Source organism: Phycodurus eques, chromosome 13 (assembly GCF_024500275.1).
Source record: "Phycodurus eques isolate BA_2022a chromosome 13, UOR_Pequ_1.1, whole genome shotgun sequence".
Classification (NCBI taxonomy): Eukaryota; Metazoa; Chordata; class Actinopteri; order Syngnathiformes; family Syngnathidae; genus Phycodurus; species Phycodurus eques.
In genome coordinates this window covers 17,360,738-17,373,553 of record NC_084537.1, presented here as the reverse complement: position 1 = coordinate 17,373,553, position 12,816 = coordinate 17,360,738, and the positions used below count along the sequence as shown (strand labels likewise).

The window sequence follows — 12,816 nt, the reverse complement described above, 5'->3', positions numbered from 1 at the left end:
GAGTATAGATTGTTTTCACTTTTAAGATTCTCAGCTAAAACATTCTTTCTTTTTTTTTTTTTTTTTTTTTAAATCGAACACATTCTGCTCGGACGTACAACAAGTATACAAAGACACATTGACAAGGTGCAGTGGTCCACACTATAGAAAAACACAAAAAACGAGAAACACTTCAGTGTAACAGTGACGAGCGCTCATCTTGTACGTGCACTAAAGTGCTAGTGTCATGCAAATATTGGACCGATAACTGCCGGGCAGAGATTCATAATTCCTCATTCTCTTCACACGTGTTTTATATTAAAAATAAAGAAAATACACAAATGACAACGTTAGCGTCAGGAGGGATGACATCATGTGTCTCCGCTTCGCACCACCGAAGCAGAAGTTCTGTTCACAATTCAAACATTTGGAATTGACGCAGTAAAACGTTCGAGTGAAAAATCAAAAGGTGAACGCGTACACAGAAGACCAGTGAGGAACTCAAAAGCACTGTGAACAAGCACCGCAGATGCAAATTTACTTGGAGTTGTTGCTCCCTGCCAGCAACTAGTAGGGCCACACGCAAAAGAAACCAAAACAATTGAAAACAAAATGATACTGCAAGTAATTTTGCAGAAACATTTGGGGGATGAAAAATGCACATTTTAAAAACATACTTGATTTTCAAGAAAAAATATTCTCAAACCTTTTTTCTGGGAATTTTTTTTTTTTTTTTTTTACAGAATCAAAATTTTTTTTCTGGGGTGGGGGGCAAACGTTTGAAGAAAAAGTATGAAATTTTGAGAAACTAAATCATACTTTTCAAGAAAAAGTAAAAAGGAATCAATCATAAAATGAATCTTTGAGTGACAGTGATTTTTGGTGAGAATGACGTACGTTATTCATTTTGTGAAACAGGCTTTAAACATTTTTTCTTTACAATAGGTAACCTTACAAAAAATATTTTTTTAGTTTAGTTTTTCATTTATATGTGTGTGTGTGGGGGGGAGGGGGGGGTCAAGAAAAGTTGATTTTTTTTCAGGAAATCAGATTTTAGAAAAAAGGAAGTCATACTTTGAATGAAATATTTTCTAGAAAAAGTAATCTCATGAAAATGAAACGTAAATTTGTTTGGGGAAAAGTAAACCTTTTTCAAGGAAAAAGTCTAGAAATTGAAGAGAATAAGTTATAGGCTTCAACAAAAATTTATTAAAAACATTTCCAGAATAAAAGTAAAAGAAAAATGAAGAAAACAATATGAGAAAAAGATATTTTTGGAGAAAATGTTTTTTTGGTGAAAAACAAGACAAAATGCATTTAGATTTTTCCAAGAATTCATATTTTTCAAGAGTATACCTTTTTTCTTGAAAAAAAATGCAACTGACAAGTAATATTTTGACTTTCATCTCATCGTACAATTAGTTTTGTCTTTTTAGTGTGGCCCAAACACTCCATCGTATGAATTGCGGCGGCCGTAATATATCATTCAAGTAAAACATATAAAACAAACAAAAAGCACGCACACATATGGACAAAAGACGAACTCAGGTGTGAAGAGGCACCTTTTATGGAAATGTGTGATGAGTTCTATTCTTTTGTTCTTGATGATTACAGTACATTTCAAGAAGTTGTGTTGTTGTTGTTGTTCCCCTGAGGGGTCAGCTGGTGTTTCTCAGGTGACCAATGAGCGTCTCAGTCTTATTTGGGGGAATGAATGAGGGGACGACGTCAGAGGTAGAGGACGAGCGTCACGCCTTCCGGGCCGCTCGTGCGCCGTCCCGGAGACGGGAAGGTGAACCCCCTCCCGGACGCGGAGCAGGCGGGCGGCGAGAGGTTGGCCCAGCGCGATGGGGGACGCCGATTGGCCGGGCGGGCCGGGCGCAGGAAACGGGAGTCCAAGGGCGGAGCCACGGGAGAACGGGGCAGGTCCTGTCGATGACAAACGCGATGAAAGGACGAGACCCACTTGCTACTAATTGGTCGTGCCATCGGGCCATCACTACACACCGCAACCTCTTGAATCCAAATTATGGAAATGTCCCAAAGTCCAACTGTGGCCTTCCTAAAACGTATTAACTGGCACATTTCAAGCATTATGAAATGCCATACAACATTGTCTTATAAATATCGTTGTTGACTCATTGTACTTGTCAGCTACGTCAAAGGAAATTACATTTTCTGTTCTGTGGTTATCATCACACTTTTCAGGAAATACTGTATTTTTACAAAATAACTTTTTTTCTTTCAAGTCTATATTTTGGGATATTTTTTTTCTAAAAACAAAATGTAATGTTTTTTCAAGTAAAGCTCCAATTCTTTTCCACAAAAAAAGTACTTGAAAAGTAAGAAGATGAAAAGTAATATTTAATGACAAAATATATTTTACCCCCCAAGTAAACTGACGTTTAATAATGAGAATGTTTTTTTTGTTTGTTTTTTGAGTCTTTACTTTTGACTTTAAAAGAAGTCAATCTTATGACTATTTTTCAGGGGAAAATTATAAACAAAAAATATTTTCAAGATTTTGTTTTTCAAGAAACAACAGTCTTTTTTAAATAATTTTATTTATTTATTTATTATATCATTTTTTTCTAATTCAGGGAAAATACCTGTTTTTTCAATAAAACCTATCTTTTTCAAAAGTATTTTTTTCAGTCTTAAGAAAAAAGATGTAAAAGTACTTTTTAAAAATATTTTTGAAAAAAAAGAAAACGTTCTTTTTTTTTCCTCATTTCAATAAAACCTAAGTATTTTTTTCAGTCGTTTTTTAATAAAGCGTGTTTTCAAGAAAAAAGCAAATATTTTAAGAAATAATATATTTCCATGATTTAAAAAAAACAACTATATATATATATATATATATTTAAAATAAAATTTAAAGCATCATTTCAATTTAAGATAGACACTGGTAACAAGACACAAAAGAGGTTTATCTGTAGTCGCAAAGTAAAGGTGGTGGTGGTCGTGGTGTGCTTCCCATCACACAGCACAGATCATGCAACGACAGTGAGTAAAAAACACAAACATGAACCACAAAGGAGAAAAGAAATCCACCTTAAAACACCTTTAAAGCATATTTTGTCCATAAATAGACTATTTGAATCATATTTGGACTGTACTTCTAAAGAAAGGCCAGCGGTTTGTCTCAAGGTGGACATTTCCACCTTAAGTGTTCAGTTAAATGACAAACAAGCAACAACAAGATGTGTACTGTCCAAGGTCTCCGTCGTCTTGTTAATGCCACATTAAGGAATGGGACTGGAAGAGGAAGTGGGAGTGTAAATGTGGGAATAAAATAAAGACAAAGTTAATTAAAAACAAACTCAAGTGGAGGACGTCACAACCTGTCATGAAATAGTGACAAACACTCCAAAGTACATTTGGAATGCTTTCGTCACATGAAGCTTTAAAGGAACATACCGCATAATTGATCACGCAAAATTGTGGCTGCGTGTCGTGTTGAACTCCAGAGGGCGCTAAAGAGCTCCACTGGCAAAACAGCAGTACAACAACTCAATGACATGACCTGGAAAATTCATACAGATCCCTGATTTTCTTTTTAAGGTACAAAATTTTAATGAAAAAAAAAAACAAAACATCATTTTTAAAGGAAAATGCTCTTTTTCTATAGTAATTGTTTGGGGTGGGAGGAATCTTATGAAAATAAAGTCATATTTTCACAAGAATCCAGATAAACAATTTTTTTAAAGAGAAAAGTAATAAGAAAAAAAAGCGACATTTTTCAAGAGTAAAAAGTCCACTTGCCAAGAAATAGTAATATGTTTTCCCAAGAAAATCACATCAAATCATATTTCTCTCAAAAAGGCATAATTAATGAGAATAAAGTCCTATTATTTCTCGAAGAAAGTAATATTTTTACAAGGACATAAGTGATATTTGTGAAAAAAGTAATATTTTCCCAGAAACAAAGTAGCAATTGCACAACAATAAAGTTGTATTTAGAAGAAGAAATACTTTTACGAAATAAATGAAAATCTTTCTTAAAAGACTCATATTTCTTTCATGAAACAAGTTCTATATTTTGGATCCAGGTTAAAAACCCTTCTTTTTTCTTATGCCTTTTAGAGCATTTCCACTTTAAAATGATTTTTCCTGCACTGTACGCTGTTTTGATTGCATTTTTATTTTTCTCTTTATTTTCAATGTTTAGAAGCTGTTTTTTTTCTTTTTTTAAGTGCTTTTAATCATGTAAAGCACATTGTGTTACATTGTGAAAGAAATTAGCTATATAAATACATTTGCTTTGGTTTTGCGAAAGTCCTATTTTTGGTGTTTAAAAGCCATATTTCAAGAAAACAAAATACATCATTTTACAAGAATAAATTCATTTTCTTTTTTTTTCCACAATAAAATGGTATCTGCCAAAGTAACAAATCTTTTTGGAAAGAAAAAATACTATTTCAGAATCAGAATCATATTATTCAAGAAAAAACAATTGATATTTTCAAAATAAAAAATGGCCTTTTAAAGGGAAACAGTGTTTTGTGGGAAAGACATTGAAAAACAAGTTGCCTTTTCCAAGCGAAAAAGTAGTAATTTTGTGAAAATAAAGTTCTTTTTTTCCCCAAGAAGAAAGGGGAGAAAAAAAAAAGTTGTAACCCCAGAAAATGATGACATCGCATCATAATTGGCTATACAGTGGTACTGCAACTTAAGAGTGACCTGCCTGCCTTATGAGATTTTCGAGATACGAGTTTGGCCTATTATTTGTTTTGAATTGCGAGGAAAATAATTAGCTACGAGCGCTAGCTGGCCAGTGGCGGTTCTAGATGAATTTTAGCGGCGCAGGGGGGGTGTTTAAGGTACAGTGTTAAGGGGGTGCTGGCCCCCAGTCTCCTTTGCCATTCACCCAAACCAGGACGAAGTGCTTAGACCTGTTTTACCGAATGGGGTAGTAGATTGCGCATATACTGGATTACCACTTCACTTTGACGAACATCTGCTATTTTAACGCTGACGCATAATGGGAAACACAACAGACGGGCTAACGAAACTAGCATTGATATGGCGGTAGTCCCATAAACCTTTAAACGCCATACAGAATTTAAACACAAATGGTAGGAACACACGCAGAGAGAGCAAAAATAGCATTATTGTACCACTCTAGTACATTTTACAGTCTACAACCACCCCCCCCCCCCGCCACCCGCCCAAAAAAAAAAAAAAAAAAAAAATCATATATGGTTTAGAATGAATTTGAACACCCAGAGACACCTTTTGCTGACGTATGCCGACGCAACAGCAGCATGATCCTTTAAAGGGGGACTGATGGTACACGAAAACCTTTGCCATCGTTCTGCCCGTGGCCCTGTGAAGCATGCGTTCAAATGACTGACAGGTGATCCATGACGGGATGAGAAGGGGTGATTGTCCGTGTGTCTCGGAGAAGGAGGAACTTACATCGTGGAGACTTACGGTCCCCATGGAGTTGTTAGTATGACAGTGTGCTTCTGGAGCAAACACGTGAGGAGAGGGAGGGATAGACAAACCAGGAAAGGTTAAGTCGAGGAAGACGAGAGGGTGACCTGGGGATAAAAATAACAGGAAGAGCTGGCAGAGGTACAGTACGACCGGTCGCCATGTTGGATGAGAGCGAACCGTTACGCTGTAAAAGAGTCATGTTAGAAAGAGCACAATAAGAAAACCAATTGTTGAGTGAGAGTCTCAAGGACAAAGGTTGTAAAAGACACACCGCACTGCCGGAAATACCCAAAGGGTGCGTTCACATCGGACAAAAATTGAACTATTCGTGCGACATGATGAGATATAAAGGTAACACAAATGTGCGATTAGGCGCAAATTCGTGGCGGGTGACGTGAATGACACGTTTGACACGAAGTGAGTCCGGCAGATGCAAAAATAATGCGCTTCTTCGTTGATTCGCTCGAGTTTACATTTTCCAACTCGAGCCACAAATTCACGCGATGCTGATTTGCGACAGCCGATCGCTGTCGCAAATATAGACAGCGTGCTGGAGTTGTTAAGCAGAACAATGGAGAATAAAAGAATCTTTTCATAACTCTTGCTACCAATAACGGGACCGTACAAAAAAAAAGAAAAAAAGAGCAGGCCTGGAGAATGGTAAACAAGGAAGTTGGCGTATGGTGGTCAGTATATTTATGTTACTTGTTTATAGCTGTCGGCTGTACTTTACTATTAACCAAAGCTAGCAATAGCATTAGCCACAACACACCGTCTCTATTCGGAAATATTAGAAATGGTGTCGGTATCTACCAGGGGAAGCCCCTCCTCTTGTCCGGTACGTGTGGTGCGAGTGAAGCAAATTCACGTTTGGTGTATGCAGAACTCCCACGGTAGAACTCAAGTAACGCAAGGCGAAGGTTCTCTTCGCATCCGGTGTGAACGCAGCATAAAAAGGTTTGTGGAAGATGTTTTCTCATCGGGATGTAGGAAATGTTCGGTTGGTTTCTTCGTCCTCTTCTTCTTGGAGCAGACATCAGCTTGTATATGTATTGTATCATTGCATGCAAGTTTTTTTTTTTTTTTTTAATTATATCTCTTATTTTTTTTTCCTCATGGCGCTTGTCCTGTCTCTCGTGTACTAAACCGTTAACAATTTTCCCCTGACGATTGTCTGAGCAACTTAGCAAAACATAATGGCTAGGCTCCTCGCTAATGTCCTCTCTGCAACATACTTCAGCATTCATAGCAGCTTCAGAAGAGCTGATCCGAGCAACAAAAGTCATTTAATTAGCCGGTCCTTCAATGATTGTGTTAATTCTATCATGCGTCAAGTCTATCATGAGTAGACGCACAGAAAGTGTCAATAAGCCATGCCTGAAAAGACGCAGAAAGTTTGCTATTTTGGTTTTAAGAGGCCATTTTAGGGCCACTTTTTTCCATTTTCAAGGGGCCATCAAACGCAAAGAGATTTCGTTTGCTATCACATTTGAACTACATACAGTATACTTGACACGTCTAAATGCAAAGTCTGATTAACTTGCCTTAAAAACGCTAATGATGAAGTGTCCGCGATTACTACCCCACAGCTTTTTTAAATTAATTGTATTTTTTTTTGCTTTGGTGAAGATTGATTCTTGTTAAGAGGATTATCTGCAACTTTACCAAAATAATCTTCGGCTAATCCTGAATTACGATGAATCGTTACGCTCATTTATTCGCACGATCCCTTTCATATCTCGGCTGAGCCGACACATTCATTTGGTCAAGAGAAATTCCAACATTTCCATTCAATTGAGACTCGAATCCCAGTGCAAGTCATGACAATTGTTTCCTAAAACTCCAGAACCCTGTAAGGATCTCTAACTAATCAAATTGAAATCAGAGAAAAGTAAGGTCATAGTTGTGGCCTATGAGGCACTGCTCAGGAAGGTGAGAGACATCTCTATTAACATCGAGCACATCCAACCTTCTCCCGAAGCCCGCAACTTTAAGATTATTCTTCATGACTTGACTTGAATCGGAACAAATTTCCCAATTTTATGACTTGGGGACTTGTTTGGCTAACATTCATGAAAGACTGGACTTGACTTTGCATTCATGGGACTTGACCTATTTGACTTGACAAATCTTACCTGTTTACATTTGACATTGTTTACAAGATATATATATATATATATATATATATATATATATCATTTCAAGCTATAACCATTTGTTTATTATTAAGAATCCATACTAAGTCTATCTACCTCCATGCATCCGGGCTGTGCTCTCTCTGGGTCGGCCAGCTTGCTTCCCACTCCTCCTGCCTGCATCCTCCTCTCGTCTTGTAGCTTCTTGTTGAGGATGCGGGCGGCGTTCTCGGCCAGCGTGTGCCCCGGGGGCGCTGACAGGTCCTCCCGAATGCTCACCACCTCGGCGTTCCGGTCACCCTCCGTTTCCACTATCAGCTGCACGGGGCTGGGCGAGCGGCCCCTGGCGCTCCTGGGGTCGGGGCTGGGCTCGGTGGCGGTTGCGGGGCGGCAGTGGCTGGGGGACTTGTTGAACTTCTGCATGGCGTCGTAGACGACTGGCGTGTGGTCGATGATGTTGAAGAGGCTGGAGAGGCCGTCGTTGATGGTGGTGTGGACTGGGCTGTCCCGCGTGGTGGTGGAGCGGGCCCAAGCCGACTCGCTGTTGCCTTTCTGAGGAGTGGTGGGGGTGGCGGCGCGGCTGGTGTTGGGTATCTCCGCCTTGTTGGACGAGGACATCTTGCGCTGAAGTTTGGGCGAGCCGTACTTCGGCGAGCAGCAAGGCCGCTCAAACTTATTCTGGATGACGGGCGAGTACTGGACCTTCCTGGTATTCCGCGACGGGGACGAGACGGGGGTGCCACCCCCTTTCGGGGTGAGGCAGCGGTGGGGGCTGCTGGTCAGGTTCCTCAACAGGTCCGTCTGTAGACCCACGCTGATGGTCTGCGTGGTCTGAGTGCCTCGCGTGGTAAAGCCGTTGGTTTGGCAGGCTGTGTCCCGGACCACGGGCCCAGGTGGGGAGCAGATGGCTTTCCTCACAGAAATGGCCACCTCCTTCATGTCATCACTCATGTTCCGAGAGAGCTGGAGCTCCAGCGAGGAGGCGTAACCCACAGTGGGGCAAATGGGGGACTGGTTCGGAGAAGTCCTTAAGCCCCCGGATTCTAGAAGGCCACATGGCCACCTTCCGCCAGTGAACACCTCATCTGACCCGCTATCTGCCTCCCCGTCGCCTCTTGCCTTGCTCCCCTTTGTGTAAAGGAGGTCAGACTCTGGCTCTGGAACAGATCTGGTGGGGCTGTGGAGGATGTGGACCCCATAGGCGTCTGCTCCCACGCCCGACCGGCTGTTCAGGGTGCTGGTGGTGGTCAGGCTGGCGCTGGTGGTTAGGAACCAGGAGGGCGGTTGGAGGGACTCCCTGACCGGGTCCGCTCCCCTCGTTTCTGAGGGTTTGTCAACCCACGCCTCTCGAGCGGAGCCCGGGTCGTCGGCGGTGGATGACGGGAAGTCCCAGCCCTTGTTGTTGAACTCCTCAATGTACTTGAGGTCATCCGGTGAAAGGGGCGGAGTGACGTCATCTTGGCCTCGCTCAGCGTGGCGCATCTTATCCGGGAGGAACGGTGAACTGTCCATCAGACGCTGGAAATCGCTCATGGAGCACACCGACTTGGCTCTGGATGGGATGCACAAGCAAAATGGCTCAACAACGTGTCTGGACTTAAGATCAAATCAAATCAAATTTATTTATATAGCAGTCTTCCTACATTAAAAATGGAATACACAGTGCTTTACTTACAGGGATACAAACAGACAATCGAAATAGCCAGAAAAATGCAAAAAGCCACCCCACCCATCCCCACGTAGAAATGCAAACACACCCATACATATACGCCCGCATGAACAAACACACACAGCACACTCTGACTAAAGGTGCAGATATATATGGCAAGGCACTGAGCGTCCAAGTGAGTAAAGACAACCTGTGGGAGTCATTCACACTAAGAGGTGCCACAGCCCGCAGCCGCAGAGGACGCCGCCACAGAGACCACCACAACCCGGGTAGAACGGGGTGGGCTCTTCACATTGTGCAGAGCCCCCCAGTCCCCACGGTCCGGGGAAACTGCAGGATGACATCTCCGTGGGCAGACCGAACACACCTCCCAGTGTGGAGGCTCCTATCAGGAGACACTGGAGTAGAACTTAAAAAGAGGTAGGACAGGACAGGACAAAAACTTGAAAGGATAATAGGAAATACAATAAAATAAGACAAACAAATAAATGAATAAATAAGTGAGTAATGAATAAATGTCGAAATAAATAATAAAGAAATCAGTTAAAAGCTAAACCAAACAGGTAGGTCTTGACCCTACTGTTAAAAGCATCAACAGTCTCTGCGGTCCTGATGCCCTCCGGCCGGCTGTTCCAAAGATGCATTTCCACCCAACGTGCACTTTTACTTCTTGGCACTTGTAGTTCCAGGAACTAAAGGTTTCTAGTCACTGCAGACCCAAAGGTTCCTGGACCCCTGGAAGTACTATCGCCCGAGCAGGGTCTTCTTTTGCCCCCGATAAATTACCTCAGAATCGAAATGCACGATAAGTCGTCTTCTTGTCAAGGGCTCACATCTTGTTTTGATGTGAATCTTGCACCAGCAGCTGCAAGCTCACCTAAGCAAACTGCCGCCGCCCATCTCCTCATCATGGTACAACTCCGCAGCGCCTTCTCTCTCGGAAATCACATTGAGGGCCTAGAAGACAAAAAGTGCCATGACTATGCATCCACTCATTTTCTAGACCGTTTGTCCTCCTCACAAGGCATAGAGACACGCAAGCATTCACACCTACATACAATTTAGAGTGTTTGTTTTCTACCGTTTATCCTGTTCAGGGTCGCGGGGAAGGCGGACTCACCTTGGACTTGGTTGCCGGCCATTCGCAGGACACATTCACACCTAAGGTCACTGAGCAAACACTGAGGAAAATGTCCAAAGCTGCGAGCTTTACCTCCTGCATACAGGGGAACCTCTTCTCACCCTCCAGCCTGCAGGGAGGGGGGACCTCCAGACCGGCGAGGGGATCCAGAGACAGAGCGTCCAAGGAGGGACTCTCCGTCGGGCTTCTCAGTTTCACGAAGGCAGACCCCCCTTGCTCCGCGAGCACGGCCTCCGAGTCGGAGAGGGAGCGGACGGGCGGCACCGGGACAGGGGCGGCGGCCCGCGGGGAACGCGGGGAGCGGGCGCCGGTAAATGAGCCGACGTCCTCGGTGCCCTCACCTTGGCGGCAGTTCAGCTCCCTCTGCAGCTGACACATGGACAAAGGTATTGGGACACTTTGGGAAGAATAACTTTCCTGTTCTATGAGCCCACTTTTTCTCAGTTGGGTCTGTGGGGTTCTTGCATTGCGTGGATGGCTTAACCTTAGTTATTAGTTATTTAAGTTATGGTCATGTCGTTTAATAATTGTAAAAAAAAAAAAAAGTAAAAGATTTCCGTATATTAACATTTTTTTTCAAATATTTTCCCCATGGTTCCTGTGCAAAGTGTTTATGTAATAATAATATATGATTATAATTGCACATGCTAATAATTAAGCAATTATAGGTGTTTCAAATGTAAAGAAATTGTATTTCAATTCTTTCTATAAATGTTTTCATACTTTCAATGCATAGTGATGACTGATAATACAAAGACATCATGTATAATTAAATATGATGATTAAAAGGTCTTATGTACCTTGTTGTTTTATTTATTATGTATGATATATCTATGTAGAATTTCTAATTATTCATAGGGTTCCAATGCACAGTGTTGACATAATGACATATCACTGTGATTAAATCTAACAAACATATTTTTATGCAATAAAAGGTTTGACATAAGGTTTGGTATTACGTAATATTTGTAAATATTATTTATATATATATATATATATATATATTTATATTTATTTATATATTTATTTTATTTATAGATATTTATTATATATATTTTTTTATCAACTATCTTTTCAAAGTGATGCAAATATCGTGACATAACTCAATAATTAAATCAGATTTTTTCTTTTTTAATTATCCCCCAAAAAACAACTCACCAAAAAGTGAAAAAGTCTAATCAAATAGTGACGGACTCCTCACCCTGTCCACCTTGTGGTGGAGTTCACGGGTGCCTCCGTCCCACTCCTGCCTCTGCCGCTCAAACTGCTCAAGCAGCTCGGCCCTCTCGCGGCTCCATCGCTTCTCGCCGTGCTGCAGGCGCCAGCGCAGGTCCAGCGAGGTGTTGTGGCTCTCGGCCAGCAGGCGCCGGTGCTCCTCGCGCTCCTGCTTCAGCGCCCACTCGCCGTCCCGGGACGACACTTCTCCTTCGCCCCCCTGAGCTTGGCCTCGCGCTCTGCCTCGCGCCTCCTCTTCCACCTGCACGACACGCGCGGTTATTATTCAAGTGCTGTCCTGGTTCAGCTATCATCACATCACGATATGCAACAAGATTAAAAGTATGATTATTTTATGTATTCTTTTTTTTTTGAGATAAGAGCCGTTCAGCCGATTTTCTTTGCTTTGACTTGCAAGCCAAAATTTGAGGTTTGAATGGTGGCAGTGAACCCAACTCAACCCACTTCAGTTAGTTTAGCGCTAAAAAACAATGTATACGAGTGCCATCGGTGTTGCGGTGTTATAACCCTTTAAACAACAGCTATTTAAACACAAAGAGTGGAGCAGCAAAGGTAGACAGACATTATAGCAATACTCACAGGCATCTATTCTTTATCCTCGGTGAAGAACGACTGATATTACTGCAGCTTACTGAGCAATTGTGACCATCTCCTTCATGTATATCCGCTTGTCTGTATTATACTGCTCCCAGGTGGCTAAGTAGCGCACACCAGGAGGAGCAGCCTCATGTCCGTTCAATTGAAGCAAAAAAATGAGCAAAAACTGTATAATTCTTTACCTTCTATTTAATTATGTCATTACTGTGTTTTTCTGAAGTCAATTATTATAGTGCCGTTTCATTCAAAAACATATTACAATATATTGTTATATATTGTTGGGAGGCTGGAACGGATTAAAGGGCTTTCCATTGTATTCAATGGGGAAAGATGATGTCAGACAGAAATGTTTTGAGTTAAGAGTGTAGTCATGCATCACAAGGCACCAACGCCGTATACAGGGATTCGCAAACTGCGCACATTTGCATTGTCCCACATTTACATTATGTTTGACTTTTTCGTGCACCAACTAATACCATCATGCTCGCATGCTAACAATTACGATTATTCATGTCTTAAAGGCTCCCTCCTGCCAATGATTACCAAACTGCAAATGTGAAGGGCAGCACGCGGTCAGAGCCAGCTACGTCAATTAACTCTCACGGAGGGGCCCGTTG

At 41.7% G+C, this 12,816-nt stretch overlaps 1 protein-coding gene across 8 annotated transcripts in view; it reads right to left on the bottom strand.

The window, feature by feature from the left end:
- Positions 1–34: 34 nt before the first annotated feature.
- The window catches only part of LOC133411144 (microtubule cross-linking factor 1), a 40,638-nt gene continuing 27,856 nt past the window's right edge, over positions 35–12,816 (bottom strand). For 4 of the 8 annotated variants that reach the window (XM_061693081.1, XM_061693083.1, XM_061693084.1 and 1 more), the window contains 5 exons: positions 11,568–11,843; positions 10,439–10,735; positions 10,103–10,182; positions 7,674–9,108; positions 35–1,908 (listed from right to left, as the gene is read on the bottom strand). In XM_061693081.1, coding sequence (XP_061549065.1) covers positions 1,708–1,908; positions 7,674–9,108; positions 10,103–10,182; positions 10,439–10,735; positions 11,568–11,843 — 2,289 coding nt within the window. In that variant the 3' untranslated portion in view covers positions 35–1,707. Of the gene's footprint in view, positions 1,909–3,648; positions 5,451–6,234; positions 9,109–10,102; positions 10,183–10,438; positions 10,736–11,567; positions 11,844–12,816 lie in introns of those variants that run through there. The other 4 variants (XM_061693086.1, XM_061693082.1, XR_009769624.1 and 1 more) reach the window with 4 other exon arrangements.